At 45.1% G+C, this 22,825-nt stretch overlaps 1 protein-coding gene across 1 annotated transcript in view; it reads left to right on the forward strand.

The window, feature by feature from the left end:
* Nucleotides 1-22,825, forward strand: part of Ncam1 (neural cell adhesion molecule 1) — a 248,608-nt gene that overhangs the window by 218,353 nt on the left and 7,430 nt on the right. Inside the window, exons 14-15 of the mRNA XM_042682882.1 lie at nucleotides 10,130-10,254; nucleotides 14,490-14,670. Coding sequence (XP_042538816.1) covers nucleotides 10,130-10,254; nucleotides 14,490-14,670 — 306 coding nt within the window. The remainder of the gene's footprint in view (nucleotides 1-10,129; nucleotides 10,255-14,489; nucleotides 14,671-22,825) is intronic.

A 22,825-nucleotide genomic window follows, 5' to 3' on the forward strand; every position in this document is an offset into this window, starting at 1 on the left:
CTCCTACCTTTCCGTGTGTGTGTGTGTGTGTGTGTGTGTGTGTGTGTGTGTGTCGCTCTACTTATGATCAGAGGGAATAGAGGTATCCCCAAATAAAACACCAAGAGAAAGTGCTCAACCATCTATCACCTCAGCCGCGCATGCTTGAACGGAGAATGAGGAGCTTTGGTTCTGTTAGCTCATAGCGACAAGGGGATATGTCACTTGGCTGAAACGTTTCTATTTTTAATCAGCAGCATGCTTTGGGCAGAAAGACTACTTTCTACCTCCCTTCTTTGCCCTTTTCTCTAAGCTTTATTTGCCAAAGCCCCCAATAGGCCTGTGAAAGTTAAGCTGGAAAAACCTAATACCCTCGCTAAGCAGTCAGGGTCATTCCATTTCAACTGGGAATATAGCACAGAAGAAAGGTCCAAGAACAACATAGGACAGATGCAAGCAGGAACATTACTGTTTTTTTCCACACTGTAAATTTCAAATGCAGCCACACATCCGGGGCTATCGCTTCAAACCTCCAAGTGTTTGTTTCATGACAGACCATCAGTTTGTTGGGCCAGAGACTCCTTTTTTGCCTTTCAGGGTCAACAGATCATTATGTCAACCACCAAAAGGAGCCTACCTCCCAGGCAGCACCGGCCTTGTCCTTTGTGTGTGTGTCTTGGCTTTGGGGAGCCCCACCAAAGCCAAGAGCATTGTGGATGTGGTGAAGTGAGGTGAGCGCCTCCAAGTCCACCTCCCTTGGGCTGCATCCATCCGGCTTCCTGCAGCTCAGCTTCCATCTCCTGGCTTCACTAGTGGAAACGTGAGATGACGTTCCTTGATTTAATGCAATCCTTTGTTCTTTCAGGGTTCAAAATCTCAGGACTTTTACTTGGTGATCCATGGCCTGTTTCACCGTCCTTGCTTCCCAAAGATGCTGAGATATTTCTGGAATTTGTGAATAACAATCCTCCCCCTCCTCTCTCTCTTCCCCTCCCTCCCTTCCTCCCTCTCTCTCTCTCTCCCATTCCCTCCCTTCCCCCCCCTCTTTTTCCTTGACTTTCTCCAGGATTGACTTTGACAGGAGTCCTGAGAGAAAGACCTCCCCATTTCAAAACAAGGGTTTACACTCCTTGATGTTAATAATTAATTTAATGTGCAATGTTGTTGCAGTGGTAGCTAATGCTTATTGGTGTGGTTAACCAAGTGCTCTTGATTTATTATTCAATTTCCGGGATTTTTTTTTTTTTTACTGTCCTCCCAATGTGTTTCCTATATATGCTGCTAATTTAATTTGATTTCTCCTTTTATTTAGTCTGTGATTTTGTTGTTGATTTTTTCTCCCTGCTCATTGTTTACATCAGTTTTTAATTTTTTTGTATTTTCCATGTGACCTCCTCCACTTTCCTTTCAACCAATCATGTGCGTGCGTATCATGTGACTTTGTCATGTGGCTTGCATGGTGCTGATGATGTCGTCCACGCTGGTGAACAGAAGGTAAAAGTCTTTGTTCTGATAAGTGAAGTAAGCCTGGGACCATAACCTGGCACCCAGGGCTCACTCATTTCTCTCTCTTTCCAATATTCAAAGTGAAGCCATTGGAGAGATTTCCTCTTATTCTCAATTCACATCCAGAATTCACCGTTTCATACAACTTTGACGTGGCCATTAGATGACATGACAGCCCTTTGTTTCCAAGAAACCTGGTTACACCCACTGCTCTCTACCATAAAGCCACATTCACCACCGCATGGTGTGTAAACCTGAATTTTCCCCAGAGAGTTATGAAAAATAAACAAGCCTTATGGCAGTTGTTTATCTTTATACCCAAATAGCTCTCTAAAACCACAGTGGTCCTAAAAATGGGTCACCATTCCACGAACATGTTTGCGATGGAAATGCTACAGAAAGAATGATATCCCTGGCAAAGGTATTTGTATTGAACCAATGAAAGCACATTACAAAATTCATGCAAATTGAAGACTTTCTCGGAAATAAGAATTTAGCTAAGAGCTGCGTGGCTGTGATTGCTTGTAAGGTGCCACTCTTCAAGAGGGAGCCTCATCCAGGCAGTGGGGGCACAAATCAAGCAGCAGTCACTTGGCAATTACCATGACTGGAATTTCAGAGTAATCAAGAATCGTGATTGACCCTTGTAGCAAAGGAAATGAAATTATAGTCTAATTAAGCACAAAGCAGTGACAAAATAATTAGTTAATATTGTGCCTGTCACAACCTTGTTCAAACATCTCTCGCGTACCATCGAGAGAGAGAGAGAGAGAAGAAGGAGGCCTCTCTCTACTCATGGCTTCTCTCACTAAAATCAAACACCTATTCTAGAACCTGCCCTGGGAATCATACACATTCCATTCGCTCCTAACTGGAAAGTTGTACTTGGCATCATACCCTGAGACACACACAGGCTGCACTGATCACAAAAACAGAACTAACCCCAATAACCACCCAGTGTGCCCGTGCATGCCGGGGTCCCACTTCTCTCAGAACTGATTGGGCGACATCCACACAGACAAAACCATCAACGCTTGTCTTGCATGTTCTTTGTTCCTGGTCTGTTCCATGTCATGGTCACGCGCCTCACGTGTGTTAGCCTGTGTGTTTCCCCTCTCTTCACCTCCCATTGCCTGTCACAAAGACTTCCCCTTTTTTTTTGTAGGTATGGCAACTGCACGTTAATTTAGTCCCATTTACAGCCAGACTCCCAGATTTGCATAGGAGATGCTCTCATTTCCAAAAAGGAGCTGTCTAGTTTTGACATTGTAGAAAACAAAAGTGGGAATATTCCCCCAAACAGGACAATATCTCGCTAGGTGCTAGTGGCTCACTCCTATAATCCCAGCTACTCAGGTGGCCAAAATCTGAGATAGAAGTTTGAAGGCAGCCAGAGTAAGAAAATCCATGAGACTCTTTATCTCCAATTAATCACCAAAAAGGCCAGAAGGAGAGCTGTGGCTCAAGTGGTAGGGAATTAGCCTTAAGCAAAAAAGCTCAGGGACAGTGCCCAGGTTCTAGTTCAGGCCCCAAGACCAGCACAAAACAAGAAATGTACTCATTGCCTTACTCATGTAACTGTAACACCTCTGTAATTAAATAAATTTTAAATAAAGTTTTAAAAAATCTAATGTGATACAATCCACAATAATGATTCTGACATATCCTTTAAAAATTATTATCTTAAGGCTGGGAAGGTGGCTCAGTGGTAGAGTGCTTGCCTTGAGCTGAAGAGCTCAGGGACAGCATCCAGGCCCAGATTTCAGGCCCATGACCGACAAAAAAAAAATCTTATCTTGATCTTAGAGAAGAGAATGGTGTGAGTTTTAGATCTGTTGAACTCAAATCTCACCTTAAATATGTGGTGGTTTTATATTTCTTAAAGTGTGAGCAGGATGTTGAATTTTAAAACTTATTTCATTTATTAATTTTGTTTTTTTAAGAAACAATTGGGCCAGTTCTGTGCATTGCTACAATTAAGAATGAAACAAAGCACAGCATTAGCAAGATAGAAATTTGTGTGCTCCTGAAGAGACTTCTCTAAGACATGGAAACAAGCCAAGAGATGTTGGGAGATGTTTCCTGTAGTTGCCCTAGGATTACACCTTTGGGCTGATCTTGGCTGTCAATTACTTGTTGTCCAGTAGAAAATAAATAAATAGATTCACTCAATACCCCCATGGACTTCCAAAACTCTGTTCATCCCTCACCACTCCCCTTTTTCATCTGTAGTGAATCCTGTCCTGCCCATCTATAACGCATAGACAGAAGACTTCAGTCACCAGCAGAGGAAAGGGCCTTTAATAATAATTTTTTGGAGAATGGAGGAGCCAGAGCAAATGAGATTTACAGGAGAGGGAAATCGAGTTGAGTTAACATGTTCTTCTCCATGGTTGTTAAAGTGAATTGGACCTGAGGCTGAAAGGGTTCAATGAGCTAAAAGACACAGTCAGTCGGTAGCACACCCAGCAACTGATTAAATCTAATGTCCCTCTGTCTATCTGCCCCACATTGCCTGGGATCAGCCTTCACGTGGGTCAGATGTCCCATCTACTTTTCAGTTCAGCTGAGTGAATATTTACTAGCCCAATAACAACCCTGAACAAAGAAGGGAGGTTAAAACAGGGACACCACCATTCTCTCTGGTCACCTGGCTCCTGGGCCTGCAGAGCAGAGGGTAGATTAGCATGGCAAGAGCTAGTTTACTGCTGCTAGCTCTAATAGTCTCTGTGTGACTATGTATTGAATCTTGGGTACCTGCATGGCTTCCATTGACTTCACAGAGCCACGGTTTTGTGTGTCAGCTCCTGAGGACTCGTCTGTAAATGGGACTTCCCATCTCCCCCTATCAGCATGTGTGTCATGAAAACCCCCACGCCTGTCCCCCTCTTCTCATAGTGCTGCATGTTGGAGCATGGTTCCTACCCCACCCCATTCATAATGATCTTTTTTTTTTTTTCCTTTAGCTACTGACACTGGTCTGTACTAGGAATTGCTGATTCCGATGAACTAAACTCTTAACACCCACTCTTCCTTCTTAGACTGAAAAACATCACTAATTACCCTTTCCATGCCCTCTTTTATCGATTTTATATTTATATGTATACGGATATAGACTTTGTTTTTTGCAGCTGTGTGTCTGGATGGGCATGGGCTCTGGAAAGTGGACACAGACTTTCCAGCAGGGTTTTTGCTCTAATTGCCTTTATTTCTAAGGATTTCCTGTACTGACAGCTCTCAGGGTAGGGAGTTAGCAAGAAGGGGTCTGTAGTAGGAGGCAGTGATGGTATCAGCCCCAAGTCCTATGGGCAGAGATCAAGGGTCACTGCTGGCTTTGGAAATTGCCAGTTCCCTTGGGGTTATCAGTATGAGCGTAGAAACATCCCAGGAGTCTCATTCTTCTTAATAACGAATCTAATAGCCATGAAACAGTGTTGAAGCCATGCCTCCACTCCCCCCTCCTCCCACCCCGTGGCCTCAGAGGTAGAAGCCAAGTTAATTGTTGGTGATAGTTAATACCGTCATACCTTCCTCAGCCTAAGTGGTCCCATAACCATAAGCCATACCTTCATGGTCATATTTTCTTTTTAGGATGATGAAACAAAGATAATTGATCAATTAATCTGTTGGTATTTTCATGACACCCATGAGAAAGGAATGGATTTTTTTGTGTGTGTGGTCGAGGCTGTCAGAGTTCATTTGTTGCTGATTAATTTGTGCTGTTCTTGGCCACCCCATTCTCAACACATGCATTCATAATTCCTAAGGAAATGGGGACTGAAAAGGATGGATGAACCAAGTGCCTAGTGAGCTGGGTCCCAGAGACCTGAGCATCCATTCTCTGTAAAAACCTAGGGCACCACCTGCATCTATACATTCGGTATCCTAGAATTTCCCGGAGCCAGAGACTTCGATGGAAAAGAGTTGAGTCACTTGAGAACAAGCACATCCCAGAAAGAAAAGAAAGAGAATATGTAACTCCTAAGGTTTGGGGAGAAATAATGCTGGGCAAATTAATACCCATCGTTAACATTCTTTGGAACTGTGAGAAAGCCATGGAGATAACCAAAAGAGGCGCCAGGGAGACTTTGAAGGAATGTATGTGACATAGATCATATTACATTCATTTGTTTGACATCTAGAGCTAAGAGCTCTCTTTCAGGAAGGAGAATTAGTGGCCTAATAGTTTTAAATCATGATTCCCTAAGGCAATTTGCTGATCCCCCTAAAGAGCCGTCAATAACCTCTTGATGGAATTATAATGTTTCTGAGTTGGGGGAAAAAATGGAATAGGCTTCATATCTGAATAACTAAATCACACAGATTGGACTTTCTTTTAAAAGTAAATAAAAAAGTATAGACAAGGCTCAGATTGCTTATAGAGGAGACAGGAGTTAGGATAAATGAAATGATCACTATTTTAATGCCTCACACTGCTATTTGGTAGTGAAAAATAGATCTTTCATCCAAGCCCTGCATCCATCACTGGTTTACACCAGAACTTTGCATAGATCCCTATAGGAGAGAAGAAAGAGGAGATGAGCAAAGAGATGGAAATGTTTTCAGACCAGGCTGCTTGGCACCTTGGAATTTCATGCAAAATATTCAGCTCACCATTAGTGCTTTGGCTGTTTTGAATGAAACACAGCGGGTCCATAAATACTTCCCACAACCCTGGACTTGCTATCATTTTTGTTGTTGTTGTTGTGGGATTCATCTATTCTATAGTATTTTACAACTCAGGGTCTCTAATGAGAGGAAGGGCATGAAACAGACTTAGATTTAAGGTCACAAAAGCCCAAACATTACAAAGGAAGACTCTTATAATCTGTATTGTTTGAAATATGCATTTCAATTATTATATTCCTACAAAGGAATTAATAGGGTTTTCCTATGTATGTATTCCTTTTTCCCCCCTTTCACTCATGATTTACATGGTGCTAGAAAATACACAAACTGCCAAGTCTTCCATATTTGTTGATTGGCAAGGACTATTTTTGAGGTATTGCTGCTTTTATCTTCACAGAAAATATTTGGGGTGGAGGGGAATACTGAGTCATAATTGAGGCAAAACTCAAAGGATATGATTAACCCCAGGGGTCTTCTTGTGGCAACCTGCCTATTGCTGCTGAATTGCAAACCAGAATTTACAAATAATTACAATATTGGTTTTGCTGAAATTACCCATAATGATTTCAGTCCCAGCTGCCACCCCAGAACCTTGAGATTCTCTATGGCAGACCAGAATTTACAAATAATTACAATATTGGTTTTGCTGAAATTACCCATAATGATTTCAATCCTAACAGCCATCTCAGAACCTCGGGACCCTATAAATAATTTTCTCTACTAATGTTTTCAATTAAGCAATGAGCCTCTTGAATACCCAGGTCCCATTGCTTCTCCCATGGTCCCTCGTTTGTCAGGCATGGCTTGATACAGGAAGATTAGGAACGATTCTTAACCTTATTTATAGTCCTATTTATAAGAGCAAGCAGCAGACTGTGGAAGGAAGAGAGAAACAAATGGTTGATAAACTACTCTTGCTGAATCTTAGAATATATGTGTAGCAAATTACAGAGCTAGAAAGTTGATCAAAAATCTCTGTGATGTTAGTTGAAAATGGCATTCCTGTAGGAACACCATCATAAGAAAGGTTATTTTTTTTTTCCTGTCTCAAGGCCTCAGTATTTTTTTAAATGGTCCTAGCTCAGTTTTATCGTTTGTCTAGCGAACATGTCTTATTTATCTCTGAGGCTTGTGATAGAGTGCCTAATATCTAGTAAGCACACAATATACTTTTTGTGGACTAAATCATAGACCACATACTCTAAGAGGTTTGCCTGTATAGTATGTATGATATAAAATGCTCTAAATTCTATGAGAAAAGAATACATGCCAGAGTAATATGGTATTCTCTCAGCTGAACTAACAAATTATAATGTTCTCAATATGGTAAGTTTATAGAACTATAGTACAGTTTTTATGGTGATGTGTGTGTGTGTGTGTGTGTGTGTGTGTGTGTGTGTGTGTGTGTGTGTGTGTGTACTTCCAATTCTAATTTTTCTAAACCAAATCCAAAGATGAGAGAGTATCTTCCTCAGGGCTGTTGGGCCTATAGGGATTTTTCAGAGAGATTTTTGTTCCTATGTCTTTAAAGAGACTTAAAAGTCTTATTTCAAAGATAGAACTCTTTTTTAGAGAAATGTTGTTAAAATTAGAAAGCAAAAAGTTGATGACTTTGTGCCTTAGAGAAAGGATGCATCTCCCTAACATTGGCCGAAGGTCACACACCTGTTAAGTGTTCGGTCTTCTGTGATGTCAGAGAAAATAGCCAGGATACCATTGCCAGTTCATTCTAGTGAAGTCACATCGCTGTGGCCCATGACAATGGGGCCGGAAGGGGTTCTTGCAGATTGTCTAATCCAGTACTCCTGCTTTGCATCATACCTCCCATGCTGCAGAATTCAGAGGAATTCGGGCATTTGGGGGTAGTGATTTAGCCTTGGAAACCCCCATTGCTCCATTCCAAGAGGAAGCAGTAAAGATGGTGCAGTAGAGCAGTAGCTGCAGGCACATCTCTGGAGTCTCCCATTCTTGGATGTGGTCCTTGGCTGGTGGGGATGTTGGAAAGGCCACCAGCACTGCCTGGTAAACCCCATCCTTCCCTTCCTACGGCAGGTAGACCATCCAAAGTACACTGGGATTCTCAGGGCAGAAGGTTACCATGACTAATGTCTACCATGACTATTGTCCCTTTCCATCCATCTTAGGGCCACCCTTGTCCAATTTTACCTGGGACTAAGGAAGATCTCACAGGATGTTGAACTTGCAGTGATGCTTTTGGCTGGGATGAGTTGTTGGCCCCAAGTCAGTCTGAAAATAGAATTTACCCAGCTCCACTGTGGCTTCTCCTTCCAATTGCTTAGCATTGCTGCACACACCCAGAGTTCCTGCCTTACTCTACAATAAACTGCACTTGGACTTTGTTTTTTCTCACTGGACATTCATAGCTCAGCTGATGTAACTGAATCACTGTCCAAGGCTCAGAAGAGTCCAGAGGATTTTGAAAAGCCTCCAGATGTTGACATGTCTAAACCAAAAGCCTGAATATTTACCATAGAACACTTGGGATCAGTAGCTAGATAGAGGCTTAACCAAACAGGCCAAGTCTTCGCCTTGTCTCTATATTCTGTTTTTATTTTCCTTTGATGACAGGTTGTAGAAAACAGATCAGAAACGTGGCTTTTCCTGAATCCCCTTCAGCAGGTCCTCCCTGATTCAGCTTTTATATGTTCCTGTTGCCACTATTTCTTAAAACTAAATGTGCACGCAGATAACTCGTTATCTGTGTTTCTGACCAACTTCAGGTGCTCTATGGATGTGGCCGGTGCTAGGGGCTTAGGAGTAGAGCTCCATTAGCTCCCTCTCTCTTGTTCTGCTTGTGTCAAAGGAAGAGGATCCCAAGGTAACTCTATAGGGCACCCAGGCCTTTACATCGTTCATGGCTGGGTTGTGGAATGGAGTGATTAAGCCAGTGGATAGATGGCCAGCTTCTTCCTGGCTCTCCCGTCACCCATTTGTGGTTCTGTTTTCCAGAGCACACACCATGGTGACCACCCAGAAGTCCATTGTCCTCTACCCTCCCTGAGTGTTTTGAGAATGGGAAGTAAATGAGCAGAGGTGGCCTCTTCCAGGAAATCCAGGATTCCCACATGCCAAGTTAATTTTAACTCTTGCTATCAGATATTCTCCTACTTTGTTGCTTTCTACACATACTGATAGCAGAGTGTCTCTTAAATTAAGTCAGTGTCTGACCGAAGAACCAGCCCAGCCTCGGTTAATTTGTCCAGCACCAGTTCATCCTCCTTCCCCAGCTTGGATCTCACAATGCTAAAGCCTAAGCAAGTGTATACCGCAAATAAAGAGCAACCTCAACTGATTTCTGTTGAGCCATGCCCAGGCCATTTGTTCCCTCTCCTCTCCACAAAGAATAAGAACTCTGATGATCATGGCTTTAATAAATCCAAGTACCATGGATTACCACTCACTCACTCAGTTGAGCCATAAATGCAGTGTGCTCATAGGAAACTTGCCTATGGCAAGTTGTGCTTTATTTAACCACCGCTGGAAACTTATTTTTATAACCTAAGCAGTAAAACTTAATTCATGCAAAGCTAGTTGGAAGAAAGCAGTATCATTCATTCCTGTTGGGTTGGGCCCTAGGGCCTTGGAAGTGAATGATGGATTCAGGGAAAACTGATATTTTAAGGAAAATAATAATGATAATAATAATTTCCTGGATGTAGGATTTCCACTCAAACACTTAGAATATTTTCCCCATACGTTAGGCTGTCGGGCAGGATATGTCAGAGTTCTAAAAATCAAATCTGTAGTTTGAGAGCAGCTGAAAGAAAACACAAGTACCAGTGAAGAAGAGAGAGCAAACCTTTTCTAACCAGAGAAAGGGGTGGTGCTAAGAGGGAGAAGATAAGACTAAGGCAGCTAGGTGGAGTTCAGCATTTCATGCTTACTGCTTTATTTTTGGTTAAACCATGTGAATTTCCAAAAGAGAAGCCCCCCGCCCCATCACCGCACCCCATTCTATTCCCAAATGTCACGTTGAGTCTGCTGGCTGTTTCAGGGGAACCCAGTGCACCAAAGCTCGAAGGGCAGATGGGCGAGGACGGGAACTCCATAAAGGTGAACCTGATCAAGCAGGATGATGGTGGCTCTCCCATCAGGCACTACCTCGTCAAGTACCGAGCGGTAAGTGGCCTCCCTCTCCAGACCTGCCCTCGCACTAACACCTGATGTGTGTCTTACAGGCAATATGGGGGCCTTGGTCAGGATTTTGAATCCCAAAACTAACCTGTAGCTGTTAAACTATGTCCACGCTGAGACCTACTTGTTTGGTTATTTCTTATTTCAGTTCAATTAGCATCATTTTATATGGCCATATATGCATAGCTATCGTGGTCCTCTGCTAGAACTATCCAACACATACACTAATTATTACAAATGAGGCAAACTGGTTGAAAACTTTTTTTATTTGTATATGTTTTTATTGTAAAAATACTGTGCAGAAGGGTTACACTTACATGAGTAAGGTAATGAGTACATTTCCTATCGAGCATTGTTACCTCCTCCTTTGTTTATCCCCTAGCATCCCTTCCCTCCCCAACTCCTCCCCCTGCCCTTGAAAAACTTTTCAAAGTGAGGTGGTACCAAACCCACACCATGATTGGTTTGCCTTCTGCTTGAACCTTTCTACACAGCCATTCGTCTATGATCAAGTACTTTTGTGAAAATGTCACACGACTATTGAATAACTGCTCATTTTGATCAAGTGTAGCTTGCAGGGAAGGCTCTGTCTGAAGGCATCTTCTTTATACAAAGACCCCCATGGGGAGGGTGTCTTATTGTTAACGCCATTCGATAGATGAAGCAACTATGGTAATCAGTGATTGGCAGTCTCCACTCAGTGGGGTGAGCCTGAACTTGAATCCAGGCTTGACTGAAGAGCCTGAGCTCTTTCCCTGCCCAAGCAGTCTTCAAATTTTAACACAGCATCTGTTTCCTCGCCTGTATTTTGTCTCTCTACCTCAACCAGTCTACTTGTGCTGGCATTGAGCTTGGATCTACACCTATCCTTCCAGTTGCTTTCCTCCCTTCTACCCAGCTCTCTGCCTCAACCTCCCAATAGAACCCCTTTCTCCATTGTTTTTTGTTTTAGTTTTAGCATAATACTTGGGCATCCACAACCGCACGCCAGTTGTTACTGGGAGATTTAGAAACAGTGTCTGTCCATTGCAGATAATCTTGTTGCTAGGGCTTCTTACCACTAGAAGATAATGAGCTAGAGAGAAGTTTTTGCTTTCTTCATCAAACCGAAATAAATTTGGGGGGTGAGTTGTTATTGTTTGTTTATTGTCTGCAAGTTGGCTTATTCCCTCCCTGTCTACCCCTCTGGAAGTGACATGTAGTTTTTAGAGTCTAAGGCATACATAGAGCCAGCGGGTACAAGTAGGTTCTCAGTCAACCCAGTTGGTATTCTCATTTTATCTCTAAGTCAGCTGGTTTAAGAGGGAAAGCATCAGCTGAGTTCCCTGAGGCCTAGCTCAGAGGTATCACTGAAAGACGTGTCTCCTCACCTCAGGGATGGATGCAGGACTGGGCAGGTGGCCTTGCATCCAGGCCTTGCTGGAATCAGAGGAATGAAAGAGCGAAATGCCTCTGGCCATTATTAGGCTAATGTGGCCTGGTTAGAAGAGCCTGGGTCTTATAACCAACCAGGCATAGCATCCAGTTCCAGCATCTACACCTCAATAGACCATTCCATACCTGCAGACCTCCATTTCCCCATCTGTAAAATGGGGATAGAATAACTCACCACGTTGCTCTAAAGACTCGTTTTAATATATGCAAGGAACCTGAAATGTACCTGACACTCGGGAGCCTCTATAAATGGAAACTAATTACTGCTAAAGATGCCAGCTCCAGCTGGAAATATCTCCTCTGTCAGATCGCCTGAATGGCTTACAGCAGCTGCGCTAAAAAAAGACAAGGGCGGGGGGGGGGGCGGGAATAATGCTGAGATATTTTATATCCCAACAACTTACACTCTTCTCTCTTTCACTTCAACGCTTAATGTTTGCTAAATATTATCATATATTAATATGTATGATACAACAGAATGCTTACTTTATTGAGTGCTTGCTTTATTGTCTGGTTGTCTCTTCTGTAACGATGTTTGCTTGGGAAGACAGAAGAGCAAAGACAGCCAGCTCAATTTCTTAGTTCAGATTCAAACAGGGCTTTGTAGTGATTATACACAAACCTTATTTTTGTTTTAGATTTTAGGAAACCACAATTGTCTTGCCCACATTTCCCCTGTCAGCATGCACACTCACATCCCTAAGTCCCATTTTGAAGTTTTGAACTAACTATCTTGCACTGATAGGGCCCCTTTGCTGTAAGGTAACTGTTCATCCAGCCTCAGCCCAGGGCCCAGGGCCTAGGGTGATTGCTGAGCCACTTCCTAGTCTTCCATGGAGCAGCATGTTATTTAGTAAACATTTGTCAGACCTCTTTCTTGTCCGGCATGTACCTTGGGCATATCATTTCTGAAAAAATCAGAAGGAGCCAGGAACCCACGTGGCATGCCACAGTAATCCTACCTACCAAAGATTCTGAGATTGAGAGGGTCAAGATCAAGAGCCAAACTGGGCAGCAAAGTCTGTGAAATTCCATCTCTATTAATCAATTAAAAAACAAAAACAAAAACAAGCTAAGCTGGCCACCAGTGGCTTACACCTGCCTGTAATCCTAGCTACACAGAAAGCTGAGATCTAAGGATTACAGTTCAAAACCAGCCAGGGCAGGAACATCCCTGAGGCTCTCATCTCCAATCAACCACCAGGAAACCAGAAGTGGTGCTATGCCTCAAAGTTGGTAGCATGCTAGCCTTGTGCAAAAGAGCTCAGGGACAGTGCCCATGCTCTGAGTTCAAGCCCCGTAGCTGACAAAAGAAAAGCCAACATGGAGGTATGGTTTGAATGATAAAGCACCAGCCTTGAGCAAGCAAACTAAGCAGGAATGCATGGACCTCAATTTAAGCCCCAAAACAAGCATACAGAGAGAGAGAGAGAGAGAGAGAGAGAGAGAGAGAGTCAGATTGTGCAGCTGTGTGTGAGCTATGCAGTTGTGAAACTATCTGAAGACTCCTCGGGAAGTCTGAGTCTTCTCCCACTTCTTTAATTGAGATGCAGTTGCCTAGCAACAGCTTTGTAATCTCCCCTTCAGTACAGACTTCCTGACATATGTGTAGGCTATAACTGGAAAGAGCATAGGATGAGAAGAAAGGGGGCTCCCAGAACTCTAGCTTTGTGCCTCTCATTCTGCCCTGGGCAGTGCTTGCTAGGCTGAATGAGGCACTCCTCTGGGCCTTCTGAACATCCCACAGGGTTGAGTCTGACAGCAAATCCTCATCTGTCCAGCTGCAGGCTGTAGCCACCAGACCGCATGTCATGGAATATTTGTATACATTTGCTGAGCACTTGCTACAGAAAGTGAAGAAGACAGCTTCAGGCTGTGTACTGGACTTGTGAGGTGACTTTGGAAAGCCACCCAGCCTGGCCGTTACATCCCCATCATCAAGTTTAATAGGAGCTTCACCGCCCCCTCTAGACTTGTGGCCGGGACTCAGTGAGAAAATGTGTGGGGACAGACTTCCACAGGGCAAGCGCCTGACACGCTGTAGGTGCTCAATAAATGACAGTGCCTATTTGTGGTAAAACTGGAATCTATGCAGCATTCACCTGTCCGAAGGTGAGGTACACACCGGAATGGGGGCAGCATTGTGAAATATGACCAGAAACATGACTCTTCTAGGAAATCCTTGTGCATCCCAGAATGCAATCCTTTACGAACACAGCAAACCTCGCCTCCTGATCTGTGTGATCCTTAAGACTTCTCAGGCTCAGTAAAAATGAATTCCCAGGCCCTGTACTTGCTTCCTGATTTTGTGGTTTTTGCATCATTATTTGTTTCGGCTTGGGGTTGTTTTGTGTGTTTTATTTGCTTTTTTGTCCTCCTGCTTAGCAATACTGAACTTTGTACTCAGAGCCTTAGTGTTCCTAGGCAGGTATTATATCACTTGATACCTATTCTCCAGGCCTCTATTTTTTTGTTTTGCTTTAGGCTATTTTTCAGATAGGGTCCTGTGTTTTCCTCCTGGGCCCACCTGAACCATGATCATCCTAGCTGCAAGCCTAGCATACCACCATTCCCAGCGTGTTGGTAGAAATGGAGCCTATATTGGCTCGGGCTGCCCTCCTAGCCTTCCTGATCTCTGCCTCCCAAGTCGTTAGGATTATAGGCATGAGCTACCATCCCAGCCCTAACACCAGTCATTATTTTTTACTCTTGTAGTAGCCAATCCTGCCAAGATTGTTTATTAAAGCTCTCTGGTGTCTCCTGTCCTTCCTGCCAATTTTTCCCAGAAGCTCTCCTCCGAATGGAAACCAGAGATCCGGCTCCCCTCTGGCAGTGACCACATCATGCTCAAGGCCCTCGAATGGAATGCTGAGTATGAAGTCTATGTGGTGGCCGAGAACCAGCAAGGAAAATCCAAGGCGGCTCACTTTGTGTTCAGGACCTCGGCACAGCCCACGGCCATCCCAGGTACACCTTGCTCCCTCTGCTTTCTGTAGTGTCCTGCTTTGAATTAATGCACACATGCTGCACTCCTAATGCGCCTGAACAGCCCTGACAATCGCTTGCTTACAGCCGTCCTCATGACTGGTTGCCCATGCCAAGCTTAGTTTTGCCTTGTAGCTCTCTGTGCAGTGGGTTGAGATGTGCTTGACCGGCCCCAGGAGAGCTAAGCCAAGCATCCTGGGGAGAGGGTCCTGTCTCATTCAGCCGTGAACGGCCGAATGCTAACCAGTTTATAAGCCTACTTAGATGGAAATGCCTTGCCTCAAACACAGATTGAGGAAGGAGCCTAATGAGACTTTATCTGCTAGCTGCCTCCCATACCAGGACCTAGTATCTTTTTTTCATATGCCTCCTATCTGATGCTTGCTTTAACTGCACAGCCATGGTCCAACTCTCTTCTCTTTGGTGACCCCAAGAGAAGGAAGAGACAGTGTCCAGTGAGTGACAGACATGAAAAACAGAGAATAAACTGAACCTCTTGAAATGAACAGGTAGACGAGCTAGCATCTAGAAAACACCATCAGTGGAAGTCTGTTAGACTGTGGTGTCAGCATTTGTCCTGGCAGGTGACATATCTGTCTCTAGGGAATCAGAGCTGACTTGAGTTCACTCGAGACTAAAGTGAGAGTCCTGATTTCTGGTCCAACATGCCCTGTCCTTGTACGGTGGACACATGTCCTCATTGGCCAGATCCCCTCCAAGAAGACAGAGCTCTTCTGCCATCCCTGTGCTTTCTCCAGGCCAGCTGAATACCAACTGTAGACAGGCGATGTGGGCATAGATGTGGGCCCATATAGTCTTCCAAGGCCAAAGGTATAGGAAGATAGCCCTGAACAGCTCCCATCATGCCTGCTGTGTGTATAGAGCTTGCCAACCTTTTGGCTCAATTGACACGATTGCTCTTCCTGGGGCAAGGGGGTGGGGCGGGGGCAGGGAGACAGGCCAAGAAAGGTCTCTGTCACAAAGAGAGAGACCAGTGTATGACTCTCGATGATGATTGTTTGTGTGAATGGCTGGGAGACATGTGGGGGCCGCCAGCACCAGCAAGTTGGCAGGTGAGTTTGAAACTATAGAAGTATCCAATGCATTATGGTTAAGGCCCCTTAGTGCAAGATGGGGTGGGCGTGTCTAAAGGCAAGCTAACCTGGAGGTGATCACCTGAAATGGTTCTCTCCCTGGATTAAAAGGAAGTCTGAAGAGAGGTGGCCCTGGTTTTCTTCTTCCCCTTCTTTCTTTGGGTGCTCTGGTGTGTTTTGCTGCGAAATGGACAGGACAATGAGTATGTCAAATCCATCTTGCCTTAGGGCCACATAGGAGATATGGCAGGGTGAGGCTGGTGTGAGCATTTGTCACAGTTGTTCCTTGGGGTGATAATGGATGAGCAAGTCTTTGGGTAAGCCGGGTTCCCAGGCTGGTACCTGCCAGCAAATGTGAACTTCTAGAGTTTGGGTGTCAGAGCTAAAAAGAAGAGGAAGACCTGGTCTTCCTGCATCCTTGGGAAACACCCAAGCTCCCACGTAAGCCAGAGAAGGCTGGGGGCTGTTCAACTTTGTGAGGGCTTCATGACGTAGGGCGCAGGTGTTAAGAGTTTGATGTCTTTTCCCGTGCTTGGCTGGGCCTTCCTGACCCTTGTACTGGGACTGGAGAATAAAACTTGGTTTGCGTTACAAGATGTGCACTGTGCTTGGAGTCTGGTGAGCAGAGTGGTAGGAGAAATGGGCAGGCTTCATGCAAAGCATGATGGGGGCTGAGGGAGGGGCGTAGTAGGAAAGAAGATCAGATGTGGTCTGCAGAGGCCACCCTGGGCCGGGCACAGGGCTACACACAGTTGAATCACCCACTGCATCTCTACCAATACTGCCAGCCAAAAACCCACTAGACGCTAGAAGAACTACACTCATTGACTGTACCTAAGAGGCTTGACCTTAGAAGAAGGTAACATTCTCCTAATCAAACCCTTAGCATTCTACTGTGGAGGTTCTTGTTCTGTCACTTTAACTTCATTCGCTCGCTGGCCCTTTAACTCCCAAATTAACCCCGCTATGCTGCTTTTGGCATTGCTGAGCTTCTGACCTGGCCTATGATAATGTTCATACTGCAATGAGTTCTCCTCTAATCTTTGGTTGGTTTAATTTACTAAGTTGCATTAACCTTGGATTCTTGTGTTTTCTATATTGGACCTAATTTTTTTTTCTTTTTATCTATTTTTTTCCCTCTGTTTCTGTCTCTGCCTTCTCTTTTCTTCTCCCCGACCCTGACCCCTTCCTGTGTCTGTCGTCATACCTGTCATCTTGGACGTCACTTGGGACATCCCCACTGCCACGTCTATTTTTCAACCAACTACACTCTCTGTGGGGACCCCCCCCACCCCATTGCTTGACAATGCAGCCACTTTGGGAGGCACCTCTGCGTCCTACACGTTTGTCTCCTTGCTTTTCTCCGCAGTGACTCTTCTTTTGCTCTGTTAGGAACTTGAACAGGAGGATTCCGTTTGCTTCAAAGCCCCCCCCAGATCCTATGGAAATGACCGGTGCCCCTCCCCCCCTTTGGAAGAACCTTGTCAGAGCCACTGTAGCTTGGCCATAGCCTCTGAGCGAGCCGCGTTCAGTGTGGAAGAGGAAAGTTTTGCATTGGGAAAAGCTTTACCTCCTGACATTTCTGCCCTCCACAGACCCTCCTGTGCCACTTGATAAGGAGTCTGCCCCTTTGTCAGAGCAGTTAACAACAGCAGCAAAAAAAAAAGAGAGAGAGAGAAGAATCTGAGCACTCTTTCTTTATCGCTTTTTTTTTTTTAAAAAAAGCATCATACTAGGTTTACAGAGAAGTTTTTACATATCTGCTACTTACTGCATTTTTTGGTTCATATCTAAATTAGAGCAGAAGGAGAATTCTAAGTCTTTGGAAAGCTTGTCTCAGATTATTGAGATCAACACAGCCCATCTCATTCTAACCCATTACCTCTCCTCCACCCCCAGGAAGTAACTGATTTTGCTTACCCATGTTGGAAGATCTAGATGTGGTGATCCATTGAGCACTCTGCTGATAGGATAGGCCAATCGAATGCCCCTGTGGCCCATGCACTGGGGGACAAACAATTGGATACTGTTAGATAAAGTCTGAGGGGGGGACTGATGAATGTTCTAGAATGCCAGTTCTATCACCTCTGTGAACAGGGCAAAGCCGTTATATGTCCCACACATGTCAGCTTTGAAAGGTGTTTATTTCCCAGATGTGTGACTCCACTGCTTCCCAGAAGCTTGGGTAAGGGGTGGGCCTCTGGGTTCCTGGGGTTGTTGACCAGCCATGACCTGCACCGTGGCTATAAGCATAGTGTGTAGGACAGGTTAGAGGCACCCACTGTGAATGAGACGAGAGGTTTCTACTTTCCCCAAACATGCTCGCAGCTGTACGCGCGGAAGGTCGGGCCCCTACCAGAGTGCTCAAAGCCACCGTATCAATAAATTCAGGTGGAGACTGTGGCCACTTCCACCGTGCCCGAGCTTGCCTTCCCTATTGGTGTCTTGGTTTGATGATACGTCTCAAAGTCTCATGAAAAGCTAAGTACCCCTGTCCGCTATTGGGGAAGGAGATGGATGGTTTTCCTGTGTCTGTCTTGGACGCAGGGCTGGGTCCTGCTGGGTCATGGGATGGACCTTCGATGGGATAAAATCTCCCGCACTGTCATTCTCCCTGTCTCTTCTCTGACCATTTCCACAGAAGTTGGATTTACATTCTCTTTAGGTTCTTTTTGTATATTTTTTTTCTGTTGCTTTTTTTTTCTTTAGTGTTCAAAAATTAGCCTTCAAAACTAGCCTTGAAATAACCCCACACTGTGGTTCTCTGGTCAAAGACCACCTGTTGGCATCCGCTGGTGCCTCCAGCGGTCAGTATAGAGACTCCATACTGCTCACTAGCTCAGGCAGGCAGTGCCATCTGCCCAGGCCGGAACCTCAGCAATGGAGCCCTGGGCCTCTTTCCGAAATAGTTCTTAGACACAGGGTAAAGCTGTAGAGAACAGAAACCTGGAGTGAGAATTATAGATGAGTTAAGGAAGACGGTCGTGAAGGCAGGAGAGGCCCTCATCCCCTGGCCATTCCGATTGGTTAGAAGCCACTTGCCTTCATCATCCTACGGGAAGCCAGCCCAGGCTTCTACCTCAGTCTGATCCCAGGTCCATCCACAGTGTTACTATTTCTAAAAGGACCTTTGAAGATCTATCCCTACATGAGAGATCTAGACACCGCCCTGATGCCCTCAGCACAACCCAGGGCCGCAGCCCTCAGCCACCTCTTGGTACCTGCTGGTGATAGATCCAGGGTTCAGTTATAGAGAGAGCATCCATGCTGCTCAACAGCTCAGATAGGCAGAAACCTCTCCTGTGAAGCCTGGGCCTTTTCCCACCAGCACAGCAGAGCAGTGCATTTGTGGAGGGTCGTTGCAACCAATCCATTCAGACCTTTTGCTTATAGCTTACAGTGGTCCACCCCTTGGCAGACAGTGTCCACGCCCACCTGAGCACACCAGACTCTTGAGGTCCCGCCAGGAGTCCTTAGGAGAGGAACTCTCAGAGAGCCTCCTCAGCCTCCTGCCTCTGTGCCCTGCATCAGTGCCACCCCCACACGCAACCCGCCCGTGGGGGCTCTCTGCTCACTTTTGGAATATTTATACAGCAGGTTTGGATCACGTTTTTTTCTACTAATAAGAATGTTAACCATGTTGTGTAGATAATCAGCGAGGCCTTTATGAAGTTTACACCTTCGCATTATTAAAGGATATAACGGTTTGTGTGAACTCGCCGTTCGTGTGTTCTGATTTCTGTTTGCTCCATGTGTGCCCAACACAGTGTCAAAAGGCCTTTTCCTTCACCCCGCATCAACCCAATAGCCAGTTACCTGGAGAAACATTCACACTGGGCCTCACATTTGTAGCCTGAGACTGGAGTGCTGGCCAATGGAGATTTATTTTCCCCTTCCTCGTGGGGGCGCTCTAGGCTTTCCTGGTTCTCCTAAGAAGCACCATGGGTCTTGGCTAGATTGGAATTCTTAGCAAGCAGGGAGAGAGGATTATGCTTTTGCAGAAGTGGGGAGGTGGTCACTCTGGGGACAGTGACACATTCTGAGCCACCAGATACATCATTCTGGAGCAAAGCCTTCCAGTTACACAGTCACCTAGACTACTCCTGTCAGAGGCTGAACATGATAGAAACTGAAAGAAGTGTCTGTTGGGAAAGTTGCATTCTGATTGGAATCACACTTAAGACACCTTGCACAAGCTCCTAAGACCAACCATCAGTGGTAGCCAGTTTGAGGATGACATAAACAGATGTATAAGGGATTTGTGAACAAACTAGACCCCAACCTAAATGAACCATTCTGAAAATCTAAGAGTCAGAGGAGAGGGAGGGGGTGGGGAGGGAGGAACTCCTGCACCTAGGTCTCATGGACACAATAGCTTGGGCCCATCAGGACTCTGGTAAAGTGTGAGGCCTGTATTCTCATTCAAAAGTATAAGTTAGGTATCTGTGGGTCTCAGTCTTGGAGCAAGCCTGTTTTCTTTTGAATGCCAACTTCTCCCAAGATGGTAACTGCAAAGACCAGCAGCCTCAGCCTTGTAGTAGTCTCCCTGCTCTGGGCAGCTCTGACATCAGAGGCTGTAAAGGAACTGTTCCCAAGAAGTCATTGCATGTAGGATATGCAAGAAAGTTGGGGAAATCATGGTGGCAAATGCAGTAACAGAGCCCCTCCACAAAGTTGGGGTTTAAAAAAAACACTTTTATGAACTGTTACATGAAATGTGGGGAAAACTTTTACCCCTCCAGCGTTCCTTGACTAAACAATCCTGGAATGCTACCAAGAAGGAAGTGAACATGGCCTGTCTTTGTTTACCACTTCTTTTTGTGGATGTAGGCAACATTCTCCTTCCAGTTTGAGTTGGAAGTCTTAGCATGGTGGCCCTCTTCCTTCAGGAAAGTCTGCTTTCTCTGGATCTGTTCAGTCCCATAGGCCCAGTCCGGTTATCAGTGGTGGCTGCACAGCTTTAGCTCGGCGATGGATCCTAAAATCTGCTGTGGTTCACTGTGATACAGGAGAAGAATCGTGGGCCTCCTCTGTATCAGCTTGGGTACTTGTTCCATCCTTGATTCCTGAGCCTCATCCCAAGGATTATAATTCCAGAGAAATAGGGAGCCCCAGAATCTGAGTACCCCCAAGAACTCCACCAGAGTGAGTCAAGGCATTGGGTTTTTAAAGCAAAAATAAAAATCACAAGAATTAGAGATTAAAGATGGACTAGACCAAGTGTTTCTGTCCTCCAGGAAAAAAACTCTTTCTCAGTGTATACTAGAGAGAGTGGCTTAGGGAATCTGTTCCATGTGCACAGTTACAGACTTGGAATAGCGGGTACTTGTGGTTGAAGAAGACTTGCAGACATCCTATACAGAATGCCCTGCTGGGTACCACACTGGGATCCCAAACATTACAACATCTCTACCCAGGGTTGTCTCACCTTTGCTTGAATGCCTCCATCAGGGAGCTCATCCACCACGGCTCTGTTTTGACTAGCAGGTGGTTCGCCCTTTCTCGTGTGAAGTTGCAATCTCCCCTCATCCCCATAATTAGCATCTACTGAGTGGGACAAAGCTATGTTTACTTCCTTATGACACACCTGTAAATATTTAGAAGCAGGCTTAACACAATATTCAGTTGTACAACAGATATTCTGTGAACAGGTTATCTTGAATGCTGGAGAAATGAGACAGGACACCTGCTAGGGTGGCCTAGAGGGAAAGGCTAGACATGATTAGAAGTAGGTGGTAATGAAAAAGAGAATAAAAGAGATGGGGGAGACTACTCCAAGGCAGTATGAAGTCTGAGGCCCGAGGGCCTCTGATGGGGATCTCATTAGGAAGGAAGTTTTCCAGTCAGTCAATCAGCCCTGGGACGGGATTGGCTGGTATGCTCAGAAGGCGAAACACAGAAGGTTTGGAACTCCTGATTGGTGGTAGTAACCTTGAATTCAATTAGAGGGCTGGGCAGAAGCCTCAGAACATTCAGCCAAGGGCGAATGTTCTGTGGACTGTATATCAAATGGAAGGAGAGACCACTGCTGTACACTTCATTGGTGTCACTGCACATACAGTCTTTCACCCTCATGCTCCTCCTCTCCAGTGCGCCCAGAACCAGGGCAGCCTCCCAACTACATCTGCTGAGCCCAGAGCGGAAACTCAGCCAGCGCTGTGTCCTCACACATCCACCAGCTCTCAGGGCTTCACTTCTCTTTTTTTATTTATTCATTTATTTATTTTTTGTCAGTCGTGGGGTTTGAACTCTGGGCCTGGGCACTGTCCCTCAGCTCTTCAGCTCAAGGCGAGTGCCCTACCACTTGAGCCACAGTGCCACTTCCAGTTTTCTGGTGGTTTATTGCAAATAAGAATCCCACAGACTTTCCTGCCTGGGCTGGCTCTGAACGGGGAATCCTCAGATCTCAGCCTCCTGAGTAGCTAGGATGACAGATGTGAGCTACCAGCCCCCTTTATTTTGTTTTTTTTTTTTTTTTTAATTTTTGTCAGTTGGTGGGGCTTGAACTCAGGTTCTAAGCACTGACCCTGAGCTCTTTTGCTCAAGGCTAGTGCTCTTCCACTTTGAGCTACAACACCATTTCCAGTTTTTGAGTGGTCAGTTAGAGATAAAGTCTTACAGGGACTTTTCTGCCCAGACTGAACTCAAACTGCAATTCTTATATCTCAGCCTCCTGAGTAGCTAGGATTACAGGAGTGAGCCACCAGTGCCTGGCTTACTTCTCCTTTTTAAGAACAGACACAGGCTCGGCCATAGAAGAGTCTATGTAAAAGTCTCAGACCTAGTGCCATTGAGTGCAAATGCACAGGTGTACACACACACACACACACACACACACACACACATTCACATATACACACTCACACTCAAAACCACTTTCAACTCCTCCAGAAAGTACAAACAGACACCAACCAGTTTACTAATGTCTGGACACTGTCGTGATTTTAAGCCACTAGGATGGAAAATACAAGGCTAAGATGCCCAATTCATTCAAGAAAGCCACTCTGGCTTCTCCTAAGGGTCTAGAAAGGGGTGAGGGCCAT

Source organism: Dipodomys spectabilis, unplaced genomic scaffold, assembly GCF_019054845.1.
Source record: "Dipodomys spectabilis isolate Male_0828 unplaced genomic scaffold, ASM1905484v1 ptg000076l, whole genome shotgun sequence".
NCBI lineage: Eukaryota > Metazoa > Chordata > Mammalia > Rodentia > Heteromyidae > Dipodomys > Dipodomys spectabilis.